Source organism: Convolutriloba macropyga, chromosome 4 (genome assembly GCF_964194025.1).
Source record: "Convolutriloba macropyga chromosome 4, txConMacr16.3, whole genome shotgun sequence".
In the NCBI taxonomy this organism is placed as follows: Eukaryota; Metazoa; Xenacoelomorpha; order Acoela; family Convolutidae; genus Convolutriloba; species Convolutriloba macropyga.
Genome location: NC_134471.1, coordinates 16453015 through 16478131, shown reverse-complemented (window position 1 = coordinate 16478131; position 25117 = coordinate 16453015). Strand labels below are relative to the sequence as shown.

Below are 25117 nucleotides of genomic sequence, written 5' to 3'. Positions count from 1 at the left end.
TCGGCAATCTGTCAGCTATGTTCCGTTAATTGAATATCAAAATTAACATTTAGTGGGCAGAAGTTTTGGAGTGGTTATTTTAAATTTGCTTATTTGTAAACACCAAGATCAAAATTTGTTCATAAATTTATAATGATGATTCAGCTTGAATGTGTGTATTTTAGGAGCTGCTTATGAGCATGGTGTTCCCTCCCGCTTGTGCTTCGCGAGCAAGACAGTTGACGGCCAATGTAAACGGCGCTAGCAGCGGTATAATTGCCATCAACAATGGTCGAGCTGCAGCTCCAATCAGTGGTCAACAGCAGCATCAACAACAGATGTTGAGAAGGGACGATCCAGACTATTCACCTCTTTACATGGTGTGTGGAAACGACAACTGCAGCTTTACCTGGACTGGAAGTCTGCACATCAACCAGGATATATTCGAGTGCAGAACGTGTGGATTGCATGACACTTACTGCTGTTGTACAGAATGCGCTAAGACTTGTCATAAAGGTGAGCACAGTTTGCTATCTTTGTCGGAGGGTGTCTCATGTAGTATTTAAAGAAAATTCGTAAATTGGGTGGGATGAAGCAGACCGCGATATTAAAGTGCCTTCAAAGAACGTGATGGTGTAGAAATGATGGACCTGAATTTTAAGGAGGGACCAGTCGGTGACAAATCGGCCTCTATTTTATTTTACTTTTATGTGTGGTAATTACATGTTTTGACAATGTCAGCAGAAGAAATTTGTTTGATTTAACTCTTTAGGGCACGATTGTAAGCTGAAGAAGATTTGGCCTACTGCGTACTGCGATTGCTGGAGAAGAGGACGATGCTGTGCTCTCATTGAGGGCGACCAAAAATCCCGCTACGATCTGCTTGTTGAACTCCTTCAACACACAAATCTAGCAGCAGTTCCTAATCGAAAAGGCGAACACTTGCTCCTATGTCTGGTCAACACTATCTCCAGACAGATGCTGGAGCAATCTGGTTTGGCGAAGAGCGGCGGTGTTGGAATCGGGGGATCGGGAAGTAATGCTAATAAAAACAGTAGTCGACATCACCCGGTTGAGACCGAGAACTTAGACGGAATGCCCGATCATAATTTGGATCCTCCGAAGTTCTGTCGAATGGCTTTGTGTCAAACTGTGGTCAATTGGAAAGCAGTATCGTCACTCATGTTACAAAATGCAAACAATTCTGTTGTTCATGGTGGAGATGATGCAATGGTGGGTTCATCTGCAAGTAATGCAGGTCTCGGTTTATACGACGACCTCTCGCCGCAGCAGAGCGCCTACCTGAAAAGTCAAACGGGCTCTGCGAAGTTGGATGCATTCACATACAAACTGATAGTCAAATGTAAAAATGATACTGGATTTGTGACTTTGGAGAAGCTATGTGAGACGTTGGTGTCTCAGCTGAAAAAGGAGAAAGATGGCGGAAGTGCGAATAACTACGCGGAGACGATGCTAGTTGTGCGTAGATTTGTCAGATCCGTGTGTCGGGTCTTTGTGGTGCTCAGCATGGAAACCCAAAGTTCAAAGAATAAAGTGTAAGTGCTGTGAGTTTTCGTAAAACAACCCGTTGTATGTGGTTTGTTTGAACGTGGCACTGATTGATGAATAAACTCAGTGATGTGATCTTAAGCAATTAATGACCTCACGTAAAAAATTAGTGAAAGAATATTGATTGAATAATTCTCGACTCGCTTTCAATTGCCTAATAATAAATCGCATTACTTTTAATCATCATAACGAAAATGACTGCCTGGTTTTTTGAACTGTGCGATATGCAGTCGTAGTAATCATTTTGAACACGAGCTCTAATACTTGCAAATTGCAGCTGTTAGCAAATAAGAAGGCTCCCCATCCATGCTTTGAGCACAATAGTACCTTTTGATAAATTGAAAATTATTACCAAATTACTGGCTTCAAACCAGAGTGATAGGGCTGAGCAGTGTGTAAAAAACCAATGAGAACGAATGCAACGTCGATAAAAATTGATGAAAAATCTCCCCCAGTGTTTGCCAATTAGTCCTGTTATTGTGCTAGCTGTTGGAAAATTAGATGATTTCTTCAAAGCGTTTTCTAAATCTCCTTTTCTGAAAAGAAAATCAAATAACAAAGAGAATCAATCAATTTATCCCAATAAATCTGTGTAAATTATTCGGGTAGTTTTTCTTATGTAATTTTTTGATTTATCGACTTTGGTCTGGGCAACTTTCTGAAACGGGATAATGTGGTAAAGGCAGAGGTCATTAAGTTGCTCTCTGAGAACGTTATTGGTTTCCAATTTGACCGATGTTAGTCGGTTTTGGTTTTTATTTATAACTGCATAGTCTCGTGCAGCTCCATGAAACAAGATTACCCCTGAAGTGTTATTATAGCTGCGAAGCTGTAAGCTGAGCGTAGCTATATTGCGGTGCTCTTGGTTTTTTTACGACTCGAAGAGGAGTATTGGTTTTCTCTCGGTTTTTTTTTACAGGAAGTAGATTTGTTCACGCGGCATTTTGACCTAAAAGCGAAAGTGAGAAAAGCTGTCTTGGTGAACAGATTTTCGCTGAGCGAGAGAAGTTTTTTGATCATGCGCTGCGTTTAGTGAATGACTTTTTGACTTTGAAAAGTAGTTTTTGACTGAATTGCACATATAGATGACCGTTTTTAGCCGTTTTTTCGTCTAAGTGGCCCAATTTTTTTGCTTTTAATTTGGTTTCTTGTGGAAATAAATTTTATTCGATACTATATTGAAATGTCAACCTCGGAAATGGATACCACTGTGTTTTGCAGAGCCTGAAAATGCGTTTCAAGTTGAAAATTGACACATAATTCTTGATTTTTTAGTTAATTTTTGGCTTTTTTTATATTAAATTATTCATTTTTAGATCTTTTAACCATCTTTTTGTCAAAAATCAGTTAATATGACAACTGCTCTTTGATAATTCCTATACTCAACGCCTCCTCTACCTCGATATAATTTTGTTTCATAAAATTGTACATATGCTAATCCGATTTTGGTAGTTTTTTTCCGATTTTCGTCAGTTTTTCGTTGGTCTTTTAGTTGTAATTGCTAGAAATAGTTTTTTTGTGCAACGTGAGGGACTTTAATTTAGTTTCAATAAAAAATCAATCCTTTTTCGGCGTTAAGTTTTGAAAAAACAGTTAAAACTTTTTCATAAATGCAGTCTTAACTTAAAAGTTCTTTGACCATTTTTTTGCAAAATGTTTCAATGTGTTGTGTTTATGAATTCTGCTTTTTCCTATTTTTGTTCTCTTCAGGAGGATAGATCTTTGTATCGGATGACTAGTTACCTTTTCTATGTCTCGAATGCTGAACAATGAAATGTTTTCGTTTTTCTTGAATTTTTTAAATTGATTTCAAAAATCAAGAATGTCTTTATGTTACGGTGTTCCTTACATTGTGCCCATATTTTGATTCTAGTTAGTATCATTCTAGTTTTGTCCTGGCACCTGCATTTGTTTTCGGTATATTGATTTTTGATTTGTAAAAAATGAATGATTTCAGCTTTTTTTTAGATTTTCGTCATTTCTTTGGTTTGCAATTAGTTTCATTCAACATAAGGCAGTACTGAAAGTTTGATAGCAAGCTTTATCCAAAACTTCCACTTTTGACTAAGTACTACAGTTTTCTTCCGGCCTCGGTAATAATGAAAACGATTTTTTGCCTTAGAATATTCTGCTGCTTTTATGTCTTTTCTAAGATGAATTTTATTTTTGATTTAGTATGAAATCGTGTTGTCTAGCTTATGTACAAGAAAACAGATGTGTGTTGTTTTTTGTCTTAATCGCAGTGATTAGAAGTGTAATTATAGGTGCTTTCTGATTCTTAAATTTGAGCTTTCCATTTTCTAAAGAATCAACTTAGTTTCTAAGATTATTATCTGCCGTTTGCTTCCGCGATTTTTTTTTCAGGTTAGAATCATGAATTATTTGAGGGCTATTGATAACCTTGTCAGCTGTTTGAGAATATCAGGTTTTTGACCACCTTAATTATCTTTGATTTTTTAACGTTACCAAACGTTTTCAATAATATAAAATTTTGCTGCATTTTGTTTCTCTTGTTGACAGTGGTTTAAGTTTCACCAATTTTTAGAGCAGACCTGGAGAGGTAGTGAGTTAACGGTTTAATACAAAAGGTAGTGGCTTCCGTTGCAATTACGGTTTTGTTTGTGAAGTTCTGACGCTTCGAGTCACTTCCGGAATTCTTCCGGCTATGTTTTTTGTTTCGTCGTCTGACGCTCTTTTTTCGTTTTACATTTGTTCACACAGCAAAGCTGAAAAAGTCAAATTTTCTGAATGACTTCTTCCTCTCACTAACGGCATTTGCGCGCGTGACGTCATTTCTCACCCGCTTTAGCGAAAGTTTTTAGGTTATTTGCGTGATTAGATTTTGATCATACGTGACTTACCTCACTCAATAAAATGACTTTTGCACTTTAAAACTTAAGTTTAATTTGAATTTGTGTAAGGTCAAAGGAACTCCTATGTGCAGTAAAGGTCCCTAATAAGAGGCTTCTGTGGAATGAATTTTAACAAGCTTTATTAATTTATCGGTGAATGTTGTTTAGCCTAGTTTTTTGAGCGGCGTCGATTTTTTTTTTCAATTTAGATCTGTATCTTTTTCTATCTCTATTATATGACACGCAGATCTATTCTTTCGCAGCTATTCCGGCAATCTGCCGGCTATGTTTGTGATTGCAGTTCTAAATATTAATTCGAAAAGTTTTGCAGTGCGCTGAGAATGCTAAGGAGCGTTGAATTGTGAAAAGCAATTTTCACGCGTCGAATTTCTAGACCTTCCAAATACGATCCGACAAATTTAGCCCACGCTGCAAGGCTTTTTGAATTTAAAATTAAGAAATCACGTAGTTGTTTTTAATTGCTCTCAAACGAAGTTTTTAGCAATTATTATTAATTTAAAGGCTCTCGTCTATTATTATTTATTTAAGGGCTCTCTTTTATTAATAGCCGCACAGCGATAGCTGGGGCTATTATTGGCCTTCTCTTGGTTTTTTACAATTCAAAGAATTTGAATTGTATTGGGGCCCTGTCTTTTTTTTTTACAATTCAAAGAATTTGAATTGTATTGGGGCGCTGTCTTTTTTTAAGATCTGTTCACACATTTTCATGATTTTTGAAGTCAAATTGGAGTAGTGATTTTGGTCACGCCGAAACAGGAAGTGGAGCGAAAAAGCGAGTGGTTTTGCGGCGTGAAATTTTTCGCTCTAGATTTAAAGTAGAGTGAGAAAACGGTGTTTGAACAAAAATTCGCTTTCTCGCTTGTGGTTTTTTGTTCACATGCGGCAATTTCACTTTGATTTTTACAGTGTTTTCGATTTTTTGGATCGGATTTTTTTCTAAATGGTTTTCCCAATCCATTAATGGTCCGTTCAATGTCTAGTTTTCTGTTTAGTCAATGAAAATTCTTTGAATTGTACGTCAGGACTTGTCCTGCTATGTTTTTTTATTTCCCCGTCGCGATTTTTGTTACGACCATATGACGTCACAACCACTTCAAATCTGCTTTTTGTTCATTCGTTCATGCAATTTGAACTGAAGTGCGTGTGTGACGTCATTTTTCGCTCTTAGTGGAGCGAGTTTGTTCATTCGCGTGATTAAATGTTTGGCCAAACTTTGACTTACCTCACTCTCAAAAATGACTTCCTCACTTTGAAATTGACTTTTATTTACTTTAATTCAAAAAAGAGACAAGGTCAGATGGGTGTGTGTCCCTCTAAATGAAGGTTATTTGAGAGCGGCTAATAGAGGCAGCAAAAAGTTATACGTTTTTAATTAGAATATAATATATCAGGCTTCAATGAAAAGACGAGTTTTTTTGGTTTGTCTTTTTCACTGTTTGTTTTGAGACTGCACATCTACGAAGCTATTGCGGCTATTTTCTGGCAATCTGCCAGCTATTTTTTTACAAGTCAAAGAATTTGAATTGTATTGTGTTAAGAGTAGTTGTGGTAAGAGTAGTTATGGTAATCTGTTTATAGCTGCGAAGGTGGTTTTTTGTTTTGTCGTCTGACGCTCCATTTTCGTTTTACATTTGCTCTAGAACATTCTGCCTCGTCACTGTTTGATGTTTTTTTCGCGCTTGATTTCACGCTTTCTGCGTGACCTAAATTGCGGTTATTCAGAAGTTGTCTGTTGCTTAAACAAAGTTGATTGTAAGAATAAAGATTATATGGTCCGACAGCCGAGTGGTTAAGGCGACTGGCTGTTAATCAGGAGATCGGCCGTTCTAGCCGCGGCAGTGAAACTTTTTTGCACCCAAAATCAACCTCCTTTTAATTAAACTTGTAAGTTTCATAGGCGGCGGCAATAACTTCTATTAACTCATTTCTATATCCTTTTCCATCGGTATTTTACAGCATGCAAGTCTATTTCGCAGCTATTCCGGCAATCTGCCGGCTATGTTTTTAATCGGTTACTTCTATATTACAGCAAATCAAATGCAGCTCGTGAAAAGAAGTGTGTAGGTCAATTTGCTGGACAAAAGTCAAAAGCAGAGAGAATTTAGAGTGGTCTTTGTTGATTCAGTATTTTGAGAGACAAGAAAAGTTGTGAAAAAATCTAGCGCTAAGCAATCATTTTTTATAGCTGCGAAGCTGTAAGCTGAGCGTAGCTATATTGCGGTGCTCTTGGTTTTTTTTGTTTCGTCGTCTGACGCTTCATTTTCGTTTTACATTTGTTCTAGAACATTCTGTCTCGTCACTGCTTAAATGGCTTTTTCGCGCTTGATTTCACGCTTTCTGCGTGACCTAAATTGCGGTTATTCAGAAACAGAATCTGTTCCTAAAACAAAGTTGATTGTAAGAAAACAAATTGTATGGTCCGACAGCCGAGTGGTTAAGGCGACTGGCTGTTAATCCGGAGATCGCCGGTTCGAGACGCGACAGGGAAAATTTTTTTGCACCCAAAAACAACCTCCTTTGAAATAAACTTGTAAGTTTTATAGGCGGCGGCGATAACTATTATCAACTCACTTCTGTATCTTTTTCCATCTGTATTTTACGGCACGCAAGTCTATTTCGCAGCTATTCCGGCAATCTGCCGGCTATGTTTTTTTAATCACGTGCGGCATTTTCAGAGCTGTGTTTTCAGTTTTGGTCTGTTTTTGTAGTTTGTCTCAAATATCTTTGCTGTTAATAGTACGTTTGGAAGCATTTTTGACCATCTGAAGCAAATGTTAGATTTTAGGGCGCAAATTCGAGCTGTTTTTTGCCATTTTTAATTGCCCTCAAACGAAGTTTGTAGCAATTATAATAGTCTTGTGGTCTTTTTATGCGATTCTTCGCTTGAGCGATTTTTCCTCTGACCCATTTGACTTTTCGTCTTCAAAAACGGGATAGCAGGCAGCGCTTGGAGGGCATTAAGTTCTCTTAGAGCCCTAAGCCTTACTATACTCCAAGAGTACGATTCACCGAAACTGTTTTGAGGAGACAGTTTCATGGTGTGAATGGTGGTTCTTACCCTTAGTTTGACCCCTCTCAATTCAGTCACTCCAGCCCCCGCAATCAGCCCCCACCCCCTCGATACTACCATTTTCCACCCTCCTTTACCAGTATTTGAGCCCCCTCTCATCTAGCATTCGCAACCCTACCCCACACGGCTTGACCGTCCTCCCCCCCCCCCCCCCCCCCCACATACACACCGGTAACTCTTCAAATCACCGCTTCCCTAAGCTAAGCCCCAGCTGGCTAATTCCGAAGGCAAGCGCTCGCAGGTCCTTTGAGAGTTGGTCGTTTATGTTCTCCTTTTGTACTTTTGTCCGTAGTTTTTAAAATCTTCAATTTTATTGCATTTTGTGAAATTTTTGACTGTACTTAGATGTTTAGGTGGCTGCGGTGGGTTTTCGATTTGATAGACATTTTTTTTGAGTTTTGTCTTCTAATTAAAATTCGGAAGTTTTAATCAAATCATTGGCGCAATTTATCAATTTTATCAATATTTTTTCAATTTTTGCCCGAATAATCTTGTTTTAAAACTTTTTGCAATTACTTTTTGTGTTATCTGCAGCTTTTATACAGGTATTGCTATCATGAAGTGACATTCCAACGTTATAAAGCTCAGTTTTTTAATGAACTGAATGACATTTTCAATTTTTCAAGTATTTTTAGGTCGTTTTTTAGTCAATCAACGTTCAGGTTGGTTGGTCAGGACTTCTGTTTTTTTTTTCAAAAGCACATTGAATATAAGATTGTCATGTTGCTTGTTAATTCATATTTTGATGTTGCTAGAAAGATGTTGACTGTTATCTTTTTTACCCGAATTAAATTGTATTGAAGCTCTGTCTTTATTTTTGTAGGATTTTATTAGAATTGTTTCCTTGACTTTGAGCTTTCGGGAGATATGAAGAGGCCATAAGCTGGTTTTTAATAGTCATTTGGTTACTTAGAGTGCTGAAGCTGCTAGGATGGCACATTTTTAAGATGAAAAAGCCAAAAGAGGTTTTTAGGCACTTTTGAGAGTAAAATGTTTACTTTTTTCTTGTTTTGTCACTTTTAGTGGCCGCCTTCTGTCATGGACAAATTTTAACCAATAAAATTATCCCAAGAATAAATATTTGGTAAATCTTCAATAATATTTTGTAATGATATGATTGCATAATTTATTTAATTGCTTGCTTACAAGCTAATATTTTGTAATGATATGATTGCATAATTTATTTAATTGCTGCTTCAAACAAGCTTTATTTATTTCATAAAAATTTGTTTACTTCCGGAAACATTTACTTCCGTAGAAATTTATTTACTTCGGTATCTTCATTGTTGACAAATCTGATTTCCAGTATAACAAAATCTTTTCGTCCCTGGATAGGTTTTATCATCAAATAAACTTACTGTCCAATAATACAGTTTATGCAAGTTAACATTTCTTTACGCCTTTTTTCGGTTTTGTTTGTACATTTTTATAAATTGTCTCTGCACAAATATCTGAGAAAAAAAACAATCTCCATTAGAAGATTGATCTGAAATAATGCTTCAAACTCAAGATATTCTGTTCCAAGCCACAATTGATGGTCCTTTTGAATTATTTATTCCACACAACTCATTCATCTACTTCCAACATGCAACATTAGAATTCCTGGCTCTATTGGCTTTATTATGCCATGTTGAAACAAAACAGATGTTTGTTACTGATGATGCAAATGTGCAACAACTAATTATTGTTCCATTCACCACTATTTTTGAGTTCAATTTGTACCGAAACGTCTTTGAAAACACAGAAACCATTAATCTAGACTATTTGGATATCCAATACCTTTATATTCACTGATCAAAAATTTTCATCATACTCTTCAAGTTAACCTGGTGCCAGAGAGAAAAGGAGGTGGTGGTCTAATCAAAATATGGCAGATGTTGCAACAGCAGCTACAGCCATTGCAACGGCCATAACAGCGAGTATAACTCCGTCGACTGGTGCCCCTGCTGTACAACTTACACCATGTTCCGGCTCTCCTACGGAGGATTTGAGTCTTTAAGGAACGAATTCAAAGTTCGATTACATTTGCACAGGTTTCGGTTTCAGACGCAGGACAAGTCGATTTTTCGACACTACATCTTACTGGAGGAGCTTTGAGCTATTTTTTTGAACTACCAACATGCGACAAGAACATTGGATAATGCTCTGGCAGCGCTGGAGTGAAGGTACTTTATCGCAAATCAATTGGAACTGTATAAACTGAAATTTCAAGAAAGAAAATTTGACGAATCAAAAGAAACCCCAGAAGACTACTTGAGTGATTGCAGTAAATTTGACATTGCTTTTGCGAGTACAACTGGTACAGGCAGATCCGGTGAACGAACCCGACGAATTACAGACGCATTTATCTCTGGAATGCCTTCACTGATCAGCCCAAAACCGCTGATGAGACCAGAAACAGACACGTTTGCAACCCTTTGCTCCCAAGTCTCTAAAGGCCTTGTACTAGGAAGATATTCACAGAATTGGACGCAACGTAAACCAAATTGGAATTACCAGGGTAATTTTCAAAACAAAACATACAATTTCCAGTATAATAATTGGACAGCACGGGGAGGCTTCAACAACCAAAGAGCTTTCAGACGAAGATTCTCATCAATCATTTGTCGAAACTGCCGACAACCAGGCCATATGCAGAGAGACTGCGTGGCACGACAACCAGCTGAACGCGGATGTAATATTCCATTCGCAACGTTCTCAAATAAAAAACCCACCCCTCAGCCGTGTGAATTTCTCTAGCATAGTTACAAGAAACTCACAAGTAGTTCCAGTGTATTGTGATAACATTTTTTGTACAAATTAATTTGGTCCATTTTATACAAACTTACTTATTGATACTGGAGCATTCTCCAGTGCCATGTCAAACGAAGTTTTGCAAAATTTTTAAAGGCTATCTCCGGAAGCGATAAGCAAGTTTAATCACCAATTTCTAAGCAGAGTGGGACTGCAATCAAAAGACAGATGAAATTCAGTAACAATTGAAATAAGAATTGCAGATTCAAAATTTGAAGAGTTTTTAATCCTAAAACACATGAACTCACATATCTATTGGGTAACCCATTCTTCAAAACGAACAAAATTGTGCTTCACCCTCATAGGGGTCTTTTATACCTACCAGACTTCACGGTAGGCCTCAAGGCTGTAAATCAAACAGAACTGGGAAGAGAACTTCTGTATTATGTACACAGAACAAAATTGTTCTGAATAGTAACCAACAAGAAATAGTTGACCGTGAAATGACGGACTGTGACGACAGTGTCAAAGAAAGTATCGGAATAATTGAACCATCCGTTATGTTCGAAAAGAAAACTGGACTAAGCGTTATGTTATCACTAAGCAAGATTGATTCGCTTGGATTTGATGCCGACAAAAACAACAATATCAGCCCCATCGCGAATAGCTAAATTCCAAATACTTACACCAAAACAAGCAGCATATCTGCTGCCTATTCATCCTTTAGTTTTAGAAAAACAAGGAAACGTTACTTAACCAGAGAAAAGAAAGAGGGGCATAAAATAGAAATTTTTGACGACGGGTTGTGCTTTCCAACACCTGAGAACTGTCCAGATGGATCAGGTCTCAATGGAATACAAAAAAAAAACTATATATGAAACCACACAACCGTTCAAGAGAATGGAAAAATTAAACGCATGACAAGGAAAGCCGTGCAAAATTTCTTGAAACTTAATCGGAACGATTCAGATTTCAATCAGAACGAAAAACACAAAATGGAAAACCTCTTAGTAAAATACCATTCATTCTCTGCACGGCATCGGTTAGATTTAGGGAGAAACACAGATTGTCTTATCAAGCTAACCTCTGAACATACACAACCAGTTTACACTCGAAATCCCTCAACGCCGATTCATTTGAGAGAGGAGTTGCTGATAGAACTTGCACTCATGCAATAATATGAAATAATAACAACCTTGACTTTTTCTAAATACTCTTCGCCAATTTTCGCCCAACGAAAAACGTCCGGCAAGCTAAGAATTTTAATAGATCTGCGTCGAATTACTCAGACATGATTACACTAACAATAACTTTCCAATCCCAACGATGACTGACGCCGCAGCCCATTTGGCTGGAAAGATAATATTTGCTAAAATGGACTGCAGCCAAGCATATTTTTCTTTGCAATTGGCGGACGAGCTCAGTGTTCAACTTCTGGCGTTCAATTTTGGTGGCAGAACATTTGCCTTTAAGAGGCTGGTCCAGAATTCGGTAGATAACCTACTGCTTTCAGCTCCTGCGTAAGTAAGCACTTTGTCCTGTATTGCAAGCGACAAATGCTTCGTCTAATTTTTTGACCTCGTAAGTGGAGCAGAAGACGGAACCACCTTGATAAAAAATTTACAGCATATATATGTCTGTATTCAAAACTCAGGATTTAAACTCTATAGAAAAATGTCAGTTTGGCACCAAGAGAATTAAATGCCTAGGTCATACAACAGAGCACGGCATTAGCCCAAACAGAGAAAATTGAAAATTTTTTTAGCCAATATGCGTATACCAAAAACAATAAAACAAACGAGATGCTTAACTGACTTGGTTCATTACTTTAAAGATTTTGTACCAAATCTGGCAATCAAACTACAACCATTTTGAAATTTAACGAAAAGAAAATGAATTCTTAATGACTGATGAACACAAAACAAGTCTTAGCACGCGTAAAAACGATTTAACAAAAGCTTTTGAACGATCATTGAAAATGGCTAAGCTAAATTGTCAATTTGTTATTATTAGTGATGCAAGTTTCCACGCAGCAGATTTCATTCTTCTAATTGAAGATTATCACGAATAATCCAATAATGCTAATGAAAAATCCTACGGACCAAATGCCTTTGGTTCTCATCTGGTTTCACCTGCTGAGCTGTAGTTCTCAATTTATGTTTAAGAATTTTCGAGCATTAAATCGGCATTTGAAATCTCTGAACACTATATTTGGGGTGTTTCGAACAAACCAATTATTGTCAGATAATAAAAGCGTTACTCAATTTTTCCAAACAAAAATTTTACCAGGGAATCCATGGATTGCAGTTGATTATGTTTTGTTATTCAATATCACTTTGGGTCGCATACCAGTTAAAGCTAACGCTGCTTCAGATTACCTTTTAAGAGTTCAGGTTAGCCCCGCCACGAAAATGAAATTAAATCAACCGATGGAATACCCATGAACATCTCGATAGATGTCACACCCTGCACACCAGATAATTCATTGTCAGCCCTAACTAATTTTGAGCAGTATTCAATCCTGTTAATAAGCATCGAAAAAACTGATAATGAAATGGCAATTCTCAGAAAAGTCAATCAACGTTATGTCACACGAAAAGCCTCTAGACAATTTTGACGTCTCAGACAAACTGATACCACTGCAAATAGAAGATGAGCAAAAAAGACTGACATAGTGGAAGCTATGCGCTGGATAAAGAAAAAAAGTGAAGCCTTGCACTGCGTTTTCATCGTATGACTTACAGAAATATCGCAAGCAGTTAGGCCGCCTTTTATTTTAAAACAATATTCTATATAGAATATTTTTGCACCGTATTGGTAAAAAAGTTTTATCGAACAATTAGTTGTACCAAAATATCTACGTGAGGAACTTGTCTACAGAATACACAACTCTAAACTGAAAGGACATATTGGCATCACCAAGTCTATCCTTGAATTTAGAAAGAAATACTATTTCCCTGGATTTAATGAATTACTTATTGTGTACATCAACAATTGTTTATCCTGTTTACATGCAAAACCACCTGAACATGAAAATGTAACTGCTCCACTCAGTCCAGTCAGCTCTAATACAACCTTTCCTTGCGACCTTCTACTAGTTGATATTGTAGGTCAGCTGCCAAAATCAGGAGGGCATTCGTACATCAACACAACAATGGATGTATTTTTTCAAAATATAGGCTTGCGCAAGCTGTTACCTCATTATCTGCTCAAGTTGTAGCTAAAATCCTAATGCAATGGTTTCCTCGACATTATTACATACCATTAGCCGTACTAACCGATAAAGGTTCTGCTTTTACTTCACAGCTATTATCTGAATTAGCAAAAATTTTAGAAATGAAAATCAACCTCGCAACCTTAAAATATGCTCAAACAATGGAACTTCTTGGATGATCACATGAGCCTCTTAAAATTTTTTTACAAATATATGAAAACCTGGTAAAACGTGACTGGCACAAATTTGTTAACTTTCCAGCATAACACAAGCTTTCATACAGTTCAAGGTTGCCCACCGTGAATAATTTTTCATGGCAGTATACCTATCAATCCAATTGACCTGCGTTTGAAATAGAAAACGCTACTCAATTACAATAGCAAGTATGGCTATATAAGTGTAATACAATCTAAAATGTTGAGCTTTTTTGGTGAAACAAAGAAAAAATTGATTGCATCATTTAGTAAATATCGCGACCATTACGACAAAAAAGACAGTGGAACAGTTTTTTTGTGAGAGAATATTGCCAATGGCTCCTGAATATGAGGTACCCAGTACCAACACAATTAGTTCACTTTGTGAACAGGTCGCTCTCCAATTGAAGAACAACTATTTTAAGTAAAGCTGAATCATGAAGAAACCTTTTAAACATTGGCTGAGGGCTCAAAGTTTTAATAGCTATCGATAATTAAATTATGCAGATTCATGTAGAAGCCCAGTGTCATGAACAAATTTTTAATCAATAAATATAATCCAAAAATAAATGTTTTGTAAATTTTAAATAATACTTTGTCATGATACGATTGGATGAATTGTTTAATGGCTTACTTACATTAGAAAAAGAAAAACAGAAGACTGAGAAGAACGCTAATTGAAATTTGTAGAGCAGATTGTTTTGAATTTAGCAATAGCGCAGAACCGCTAAGACACCCACTAAGCCAACAGGACATCCGAAGACGTGAAATATCAATATATTAGTGTTTTTTAAAGACACAACAATTGGTATGATTAATATGAATACAGGACACTCATCTCAACTGCTTTTTATAGTGCTACTTTTTGTACAATCCAATAATTGCATTGTAGTGGGGTTTTGTCTTCTATATTTTGTAAGATGTTTTCACACCTTTTTCAATAACTTTGATCTTGTAAAACGGGATAGACAGGTAAGGCCCAGTGCGCATTATGTTGCAGTAGAGGCCCAAAGCTGGTTTCAGTAGTCTTTCAAGTACTTAAAGTGCTGTAGTTTCTGGGAACGCCCTAATTCGCGGTTAAAAGGTTAATTTTAGAAGTTTTTGAGCCCAAAAGGGTGCAATTTTTATCGTTTTCGTCTTCAACTTTTTGTTTGATCAGTCTTAAATTGATGTTCGAAAAAGCTGAGTAGGGTAATTTGCATGACATAATTGTTTTTTAGGAGATATACGTTTTCGTACTGCAAACATAAACACGCACAATGTTACAAATGTTTGCAGTTTTGTATTCGTTTTTTTTTTGAAAATTTTTGTCATTTTTTGAGCTTTTCCAGCCTCAGGAGCCTTAAAACTTCGTCTAGGGTTCAATGAAAGGTTACTGCATTGTTTCTATTGGAAATGGATGGTTTTAACGTGTTAATGCCAGAAATTTTTTGCAACTCTTTGATAAAACTTTTTTTTGCAAATTTTGTCACTTTGAGTTTTCAGCCTCAGGGATCGGGAAACCTCTAAGGTCTGATAATAGTTTGATGCATAGTTGTTATAGGCAGTTGAATTTTCAACGTTTTAATATCACCACTTTAATCAAATTTTTGATGGAATTTGCAAGATTTTTTATGTTGAAATTATTCTTTCCTTTTTCTTGCTTCAGCGGCGAGGCAACCTCCTCGAGTTTCATAGTAGGTTTTTGTTTAGTTGCTATGGACAACGGTATGGTTTTCAACATTTTAATTTCATGATTGTTTGCCATTTTATGATAAAATATAAATGTTTTTTGAATTTTCTGAAAATTATTGTCAAGTTCCTAGTTTATCGATCTTGAAACAATCAGTTGGTTATCAAGCAATTGATTTAACAAATTTTAGCAACATTTCGTTTGCAATTGTTTTCAGTTTTTTGAAATTTTGTGTTTTTTTCTAAATTAATCGATCTTGTCGGTCCAATAATTTTTTTAAGTCTTGCGGATGGGTCACCGGACACACACAAAAGTGGAGTTGAACATTTTAATAATACGAAATACGGAAATTTTCTTTAAATTTTGCATTTTTCAGTTGATTATTTGTCATATTTCTGGATTTTTTCTATCTTCTTTGGCCATGAAACCTTTGCTTGTGCGTTGGTTATTGAGCATGTTAAAAAGCATCAATTTTGTTCTATAGTTTAAAAGGTTCCACTATTTTAGCAATGCTAATATTTTTGTTAAGGTTGTTTGATTATTTTAGTTTCTCAACTTCTGGGATTGTTTTCTTTTTGACAGGCATTGTTCAATCGATCTGCTGGTGAGGTACAGTATGTATAAGGTTTTCATTCAATTCTTGGCATTGTATTTAAGGACTTGCTCTGCTATGTTTTTTTAATTCGTCGAAGAAAAATTTGTTTCGCTTTACCTCATTCTGCCGCTTTTCAAATTTTCCGTGAAATCTTTTTAACTTCTCTAGGCTAGTTTCACTCATCTCTCTTTGCTCAAAGTGCTTTTAAACAGCTGTCGCCCAAAGAAATTCAGTATAAAAAACGAAATCAAAAATCAGAACGGGATAAACCCATAAAGCCGAATTTTAGATGCCCATTACTTGAACTTTTTTGTTGCCATCTCTAATGCTTGTTTGTATTGATATTAGCCCCTGTTTCCTCTGAACTACAAAATGACATCAAAATTTTTCACACTGAAAGAATTTTTTGTACAAATTTCAGTGTTTTAGTATTTTTTATTATTTCAATCCAATCGTGGTTCTGCGAATCATCGGCGGCTATTTTCCGGCAGTCTGGCAGTTATGTTTTGAGTGTTTTGTTTTATGGTTCTTTAATTGAGGTTTTGAGAAGTTCATAAGGTGTTTTAAGCCATATTTTCTTTAGTTATACACCCCAAAATTCTGGCATTTTACGTTTGAATTTTTTGTTGTTTCTTGACTTTTCCAATGTCGGCGGTAACTGGATAAGGCGGATAGTTTGATAACTGGGTAACTGGATAATATTTAGAGACATAAAATGGTTTTGACGATTTTAATATCAAGAAGTTACCGTCTTTTGATTAATGTTTTGATTTTTTTTGGGAATTTTTGAATATTGTTTTCATATTTGAGTTTTTCCACTTTTAGGGGTCAATTAAAATTTTAGGGCTTGAAGTTGTGTCAATGGATAGTTTCTAGAGACTAAGAATTGGGTTCTAAGATTATTAATTTCAGGATAGCGTCTGTTCATTAAAATTTCAGTTTTTCACGCTTTTTGAAAATTTCAATCTTAAGGGGCCAATTAACTTTTCATTTCTGCCAGCTGCAGGTCCATATGCAGCTCAGGGCCCCTTAGAGCTTTAGCAGACTCAGCCTACAGCTAACAGGAGCTGATTGGTAGCTGAAATTTAATGGTGGAGTTTTTCGGGGTCTGCAGTCCGTATTTAACTTACCCTTCGCATACTTGCCCCTTTTTGCTAGACCTCCTTAGGCTAGTACCAAGGCCAAACCCTAGCCAGTCATTTGAGAGCAATGCGTACATTTGGTTATGCAAACCCTTTCAAGGTCTCTTTATTGTCCCTATTTTATAGAAGCTGTTTAATGGCCGCTATAAGCTAATCAAACAATTTCATCATTCAGTCGCTCTTTTTAATCTGCATAGTTTCGAGTAAAAAGAATTTAAATTCATAGAACCCTTAGTTTGGTGCAATCGTGGTTGATTATAAATTTGAAACCGTTGATCTTAGCGTTTTTATTAATTGTTGTCTTATGTTGTCTAATGTTAAATAAAACACCCCGACCATTAGGAACAAACAAGATCTTCGATTTTTTTGGAAGAAATTCTCAAAACGTTTTTTAAACACGTGTTGATTTCATCGCCAACTGCATCAACTCAGATCTGTATCTGTAGCTATCGATATTTTACAGCATCGATTATAGCTTGATTGTTGAAAATTTTTGTCAAAAATGAGCGTAATCGAAAAGAATTTTGATGACAGAAGCTTTTTTCGCCCGGAACGGCTTGGTTCAATTTTGTTTAGTGACGCCCTAAAAATTGGGATGGATTTTTCGGATCTATTCTGTTTTGCCCCCCCCCCCCCACCTTAGTGAGCTTATTTTTTTACGCCCCCAGGAGCACGTGCTATTTTCTTACATTAGTAACGTGCTATATAACAACATATAATTTGTAATTGGGGGCGTAAAAACACTGGAGGAGGGGGCTAAAACAGAATAGATCCGATTTTTCTTAAGTTTTCAAAAGAAGGTTTTCATTTTTAATTTATTTTTCAGTATATCATCGGAGCCTCTTAGGAAGTGCAAGACCGTGTTTCGTATGTTGATGGGAGTGGCAATTGAGGAGCTTGTAGAGACAGCAGACTGTCTTTTAGCCCCAGTGAGAATGGGAGTGGCCAGACCCACCCGTCCCTTCATTTCCCTAAGCACCACTGACGAAAAACAGGTCAATGTTACTTTAGAATCTAGGGGTTTTATATGTACCCTACTCTTTCTTCTAGTTTTGCTACTTTACACGTGCTTAGTTGAGAAACCACTATAATTAATAATGTGTCGCCTTCTTTAAGCTTTTGACTCACCAATTTTTGCGGCAATCTAATTATTGTAAATATTACTTCGCTGTTAAGGTTTGGTGAAATTGGCAGTGATACTCGGCCCATCTGTGAATTGATAGAATACAATGATGTTGAGTAAGAAATTGCATAACTAGCAACCGATAATTCAATCACGATAACCTAGATTAGCATTATTAAAGCAAGAGCCGATTTTTGTGATTTACTTCAGCATGTTTCCAACCGGTTCCTATTATATTTCTAACAGGGCAGTGCGGAGCTCTTTTCGATGGAGCCTTTACCCCCAAGAAGGAATGCAATTGCCGCAGCTTCCGGATCATCGACGTCGGTCACTTTTGCATTGGACCAACAGTCTCAACAGCAGTCGCGAAACTCGAGCAATAACTTGAATGCAAGTTCTACTAACGATAGAAGTTCTACAAGAGATCGCACCGATTATGTTAGTGTTTCCAACTCATTCACTCAAGATTTCTATTTCTATGTTTTTCAATCAGTTTTCTTATAAAGTGCGGCTATGCGATATCGAGGCTTTTATTGGTCTCATCTTGGTTATTTTCAATAGCCGCCCTCATTATCTCAACCGGCTATTATAGCGGCTCTATTTTTGTGACTCGAAGAGGTTTATTGGAAAAGTATCTTTTTAATGGAGTGAATTAAAAAGCAGGAAGTGAAACGCGTAAAAAATTGGAGTGCTTTGAGTGTTGAACAAAATTGAAGAGTGGAGCGAAAATTGTGCGCTTTTTGTTCATGCCGCTGTCTTCGATAGAAGGAAACAAATAGGGTGTGAAAAAATTTTTGGTATGCGAGCTATTTTTTTTTGTTCACTTGCGGCTTATTCAAAGAGATTCTCTGAATTTAACTATTTTCTTATATTAATTTAACTATTGGCTCTGATTATAGTTTGTGTTGGTTGGATCGTATTTTGAATTTTGGGGGTGGTAAAACTTGAGTTTTATGCTGATTTGGAGGTTTTTTTAGCTAATTTGCTGATTTTTAGGTTGATTTAGCATTTTTGGCCATCATTTTAGTGAGCTGGTTTATGTTAATATTGCCATCTAGCTTGGCTTGTCCCCGCAGACGAACAGACTTGGATTATTGTCTACAGCTCTCGTCTGTCATTGTCAGAGATACTAAGCTACCGTTTACAGTGGTAAACGGATTCTTAGGTGTACGATTAGACAATTAAACTTGGATCATCGTCTGCAGCATTCATCTGTTGAGTTAGCGATCAGCTTTGTCGATTCAGTTACCGTTTAGACTGTTAACGAATTTTCCTTCGAATTAAGTATTGGGAAAATTATTTTCTAAGCTACCGTTTACAGCGGTAAACAGCCTCTTAGGTTTACGATTAGACGAAAATTATTACCATGCCTACACAAGCTCAAACTGCTAAAGAGAATTTTACCGAAGAGATCCGGTGCAGTAACGAGGACTGTCCTGTTTATTTCAAAGTCTGGGTTACGAGCACTTATGATTGCAGCAGACCTTTTCTCTGTGGATTCTGCGCTGCAATGAAGGAGAACCACCCAAAAAGCTATGCTAACGTGTTAGTAGATAATCTCACAAAAGAGAACAAAGCTCGTTCTTGTATAGCTCGCGAAATCAGGCAAGAGCAAATCGAACAAGATAACAAAAAGCTTAATCTGATTATCAAGGGCTCTGTTCCTTCCAATTCTCCAAACGAAAGCGTTTTAGTACAGAATCTTGCCCAAGAAATTGGTGTAGAACTCAATCCGGTGTCGATTGGTGACGATTTTGATTCCTTGCGCATTGGAAAGAAGAACGCTGAAAATAACCGACAGCTTTTATTGTTAAAGTTCAAGATTGCTTTGAAACGCAAACAGTTTTTAGCGAATGCGAAAAAAATTAAAAGACGAAGCCTTAATCAAATCTATTTGTAGATCCGGACCTAACGAAATCTGAAGGAGAAGCAGAATATCAACTGCGCGTCGAAAAACGCAGCCTAGAGCAGAAATACTCTAACAAGAGCTTTGTGATCAGTAACAGAAGAGTGAATGAACAAAAATGAGTGAATGAACAGAAACGAGCAACTGCTTGGATCTAAAAATTTTATTGTTTAATGTTCGAAGCTTATTAATGTCGGAGAGACGGCTCACCTTGACTGAGCTACTAATAGCAAAACAACCCGACTTAATTGAAATCGCTGAGACTTGGCTTGATTTTTTGGTACCGGATCCGGCTGTGTTCTATGTGTTCCAACAGGCCGAAAAGGCAGCACGGTGGACTCCTTCTAGCCATCAGTAATTCACTTTCCAATTCAATCGAGTTTTCAGATGTCCAAATTGAAGAACTTTTTGTCAGTTGCTTACTTAAATATGAATCATTTTGTCTAGGCTTAGTGCTTGTTTATCTACCTCCGAAAGGCTCCAAATATTATGTATCTATGTCGGAAGCTACTGAAAAGCTTTATTTTGTTATGACTAATTTTAAGAAATTGAGAGTGAACAATTGCTTTGGAGAGTTTCATACGATTATTTTGGGTGACTTCAATTTCCCTTCTGTGAATTGGGACTGCATGAAGTCTTCTCGCTCCGATGAGCAATTATTAATAGGTTTTATGGCTCAACATTCCCTGATGGAGCAAATTTTTCGAAGTCCAACACATAAACACGGAAATATTCTGTACTTAGCTTTTGTTTCTCAAGCTGAGGCTTGGGACTACGAGCTGCTAAATTCGAAACGTGCGGATCATACACCCGTCCTCCTGACGTACTCTGCGAAATATATTCCTTGCAATAACTTGTTATCAGAGTATTCGCTGAGCGGTTTTGACGAAACAGCATTCCTGCAATCTTTAAACATTGATAGCCCATTGCCAAACTCACCGATGAATGAGAACTCAAACCAATGCTTTTCTTCACTCTGGTTATCCAACTTTCAAAATGCGTTGTCCTCTTCCTTTGCGCTGAAACGCAAAAAGCGGCGTTTTTTGCCCTTCTGTTATTTATTATTGACCGTTAATTATCTCAACAAGTTGGAGACTGTCAGGAGGCGAAAAGCCTGTGATATAGTCATTAGAGAACTTGAAAATGAAGTTTCTCAGTTATCGAACTCGACAAAGCTTCGTTTTTGAGTTCTGCCAAATTCTTTTCAACTAATGATGCGTTTATTGAAGCGGCTTTGTGGTAGACCTAGTTTACCAAATAACGTATATTGGAAGGATACTGAAGCTGAAACAGTTCTCGATAAGGCTAACTTCTTCATTTTTTTTTCAAATAAGTATTTTCCGAATTCTCGAACGGTTCTTTTCCTTTCGGTCAAGAACCAACCTCGGATACTTTCTGTCAGAAATTTGTTTTGACAGTCATCAGCTATGCGAGTTACTTAGAGGTGTTCCGACAGGTACCATTGCGGCTTGTGACGGTATTCCACCATTTATTTATAGTTCTTGTTCCGAACTTCTTGCACCTTATGTTCATTCTCTCCTCAGCTTTATCTTACGAGCAACTTGCTGGCCATTCTTCTGGAATGGCTCAAGAAACACATAGTCACAAGAAAGGATAGTCAGACATTAAAATTTATCGCCCTATATCTATCCTGCCACGACTTTGCCCTGTATTTGAGAGATTTATTTTTAATTATTGGTATTCGAAGAACCGACACAAAATTAACTCTAATCAGCACCGTTTTCAACAAGGTCATTCAACAATTACGCAACTCGTTATCTTCGTAGAGGAATTGTATGACAGTTTTGACAATAATTGGGAGCAAATTGTACTATATCTTGACTTCAGTAAATCATTTGATACTGTCAATCATGCAACCCTTATTAGTAAACTGGCCTATTTTCGATTTGACCTCGATTTTAGAAACTTAATTAGATCAAGTTTTGCCGATAGAACGCAACGAGTTTGCATCGATGGATACCTTTCTGACATTTTATCTATAGGTAGTTGTGTTCCCCAAGAAAGTGTTTTGGGACCACTGTTGTTTTTGGTTTATATAGACGATATACTGTCACCTCAAAAATTCCAATTGTTACTGCTTTGCGGATGATACCAAGTTGGTATGCTCTTCAACAAATGTTTTTAGTGACAGTCAAGAGGACATCAATCGATTGTGTAATTGGTCAAATTCTAACAGCTTGAAGTTCAATACATCAAAATGTTCTTATATCCATATTTCTAAGAAAATTACTGGTGATTTGTTCTCAAACAACGAAAAACTGCGAAGAGTGGAATCAACGACCGTTCTTGGCAGTGAAGTTACTAGCTGTCTAAGATGGGACTTTCTCATTCGATCGAAGCTAGACAAAGCAAAACAGAACTTCAATTACTTCAGGCAATGTGCCATACAGTTTGCCGAACAAAGTTAAATTCAACCTGTATTCGGCTTGTGTTTTGTCTTTCTTACTGTATGGTTCTCCTGCCTGGCATGCCGGTCTAACTCACTTGCGATTACTCGAGAAGTTTAACGAAAAATGTTTGCGTTGGTGTTTTGGTAAAAAGAGCTATAGTGATTTATTGTTGGCTGCAGATACGATTCCCATTGCTTACCAGCTTCTAAACATTGATCTGAAACCTTTTGCTACCATTGCTGCAGGAAAGAATTGTATTACCTCCGAAAAATTTTTCTTTTTTAAAAAGAAGAACAGATCTCTTCGCAGTGAGAACAAACAGTACTTGGTTTCTAAATGCCCATGCAAATTGGTCACTGAAACATTATTTTTTAACAGAGTAACTCTTTTGGTCAACGATTTTTTTTCTAGTAATATAAACAATTTATTTCCCCCTATTATTAAATCGCTCTTACAGGGTTCCTTTGTCAGTCTACGTGATTTAAAATACGATTTATCAAGAACCTGTACATGGTCAATCAAATGTCGCTATGCTCTTTTTTTAATGTGCTTTTTTTCCTAATCACGTTTTTTTGGTTTTCATAAGTTTATGAACATTTACTAATTAAAGATCAATAGTGTGCATCTAAGTAGTGCCAAATTATATACCCGAATTCTTGAGTTTTAGTTTTGAGTTTTTGATTTCGAAAATAATTTTAAAAAAGCTCTTTTAGGGCTTTTTCCTTATAGGCCGTATGTGTATCATAAAAATAAAATGACAGTACGTATCTAACCCAAAAATTCTAGTTGTCTACTAAATGACTTTTGGTCAATCTGCCTATCTTGTTTCTTTAGTTGTTTCAATTCTCAGAAGGCCACAAGCGTCTATCGCGGCTATTTTCCGGCAATCTGCTGGCTAGGTTTTGAATTGTAATACAGAACTTGTCCTGCTATATTTAAAATTCTCTTGATCTCGTTTCTTGTATTTCATAAGTCACGATTTCTGGTTTGACTCCTGACTTACCTCACTGTTTCTACTGAATAGAATTTACATTTTTTCACTAATTGTTTTAGGCGATGTGTTGAATGCAGTCAAGGTCAAAAGGGCAAAGGGCAGAACTAAAGAAAACGGGATAAATCGATAAAGCCCGGTCATTAAGTCATAGTGCATTAGGTTATCAAAGTTGATTGGGCCATATCTGGCTAGAATAACTATTCAGTTTAAAAACGTTGAAAGTAGAAGCGGAATTAAATAGTTATAGAATCTTCATTCCAAATTAGAACACTTTTTGACACTGAGAAAAACTGCCGATTTCTATCTTTTCTTTTTTCCTTTGTGTTTCAATCACGATGTGCGACAAGCGGGTCAGCGGGGGCTAGTTTCCGGCAATTTGTCGGCTAAGTTTTTTATGGCTTTCATTGGTAGTTGAAGAGTTCCCTGTTGCTCGATAAATTTTTTTAAACAATTGAGTAAAATTTGCTATGAAACCATTTTGCTGAGAAGTATAACAGAAAATCGAGAAGCTTGGTGTTTCTGTTTTTCAATTTCCTTCAGTTTTCAAAATTAAAATTTGCGCAAGACTTTTATGGCTCACCTTTTCCTGGGTGGGCATTTGAATGTTCTTTATTACTTAGAAAGCTTATTAATTGCTCTCAAACGAAGTTTGTAACAATTATATTAGTCCTTTCGATTTTGTTATGCAATTTTTCGCTTGACCGATTTTTCGTCCGACCCATTTCACTTTTCGGCCGCAAAGACGGGATAAACAGGTAGCGCTCAGCGCGCATTAAGTGATCTTAGTCTTTCAGCTCAAAGTGTCTTGGAGACTTACTTATTGTGTGAAGGGCGGTTCTTAGGTTGACACCCCCCCCTGTTGACCACCCACCCCCCACTATTGCCTTCACCCCCCACCGCGCTGTTGCCCCCCCCCCCACCCAGTGTTGCCCCCGCCATCAGCCCCCGGTGCACCCCCCCCCCCCCGTAGCTAGCTAATGACGAAGCCAACCGGTCGTTTGAGAGCAATTCGCCCGATGTTAGTCGGTTATGTTTGATTTTATTAGCTCTTTTAAATTTTTTTATTTTAAAAAAATTTTCTAAACTAATCGAGTGCTTGTAATATTTTAAAGATTATCACTTTTGCATTGTTTGAGTTTAAATAATTTTTTGATTTTAGTGAGTTGCCCTAGTAAGCACTTGTTGTTTGAAAGGTTAGTTGTTGGTAGAGACGACTCTTGAATCGTTTACGGAATTCTTTCGTCTTTTTCGTACAAAAAATTTGTTTTGCTTTACCTTTGTTCACAGCTTGTACATTTTTTTGCTCGAAATCTTTTTGACTTCTCTAGGCTAGTTTTATTCTTTTTCAATTTTGCGCAAAGTGTTTTTAAGCAGCAGATGCTCAGCAGAATAATCTAGGATATCAGTACATCAAATTTATTTTCAAAATAACGAGTATTTAAAATCATTTTCGACCCCAATTTTTTTATCTTGGCAATTTTATTAACTATTGTCTCCGTGATCTATTTCGCGGTTATTGTTTGGCAGTCTGCGGGCTATGTTTCTGTGTTTGCAAAACATTTCAGCTGTTTCTTTTCTGACGGCATGGGTTTGATTTATTTTAGGAAAATGGTTTTGATTGAAGCAACGAACAAATGTTTAT

General features: G+C 36.8%; 2 protein-coding genes across 2 annotated transcripts in view; one reads left to right on the top strand and one right to left on the bottom strand.

Annotated features, from left to right (window-relative positions):
- LOC142337485 (peroxiredoxin-2-like) overlaps positions 1 to 25117 on the bottom strand; it is a 538029-nt gene that overhangs the window by 419223 nt on the left and 93689 nt on the right. The window lies entirely within an intron of this gene.
- Positions 1 to 25117, top strand: part of LOC142337996 (E3 ubiquitin-protein ligase UBR5-like) — a 204229-nt gene that overhangs the window by 129440 nt on the left and 49672 nt on the right. Inside the window, exons 23-26 of the mRNA XM_075387630.1 lie at positions 165 to 495; positions 752 to 1535; positions 17868 to 18036; positions 18411 to 18602. Coding sequence (XP_075243745.1) covers positions 165 to 495; positions 752 to 1535; positions 17868 to 18036; positions 18411 to 18602 — 1476 coding nt within the window. The remainder of the gene's footprint in view (positions 1 to 164; positions 496 to 751; positions 1536 to 17867; positions 18037 to 18410; positions 18603 to 25117) is intronic.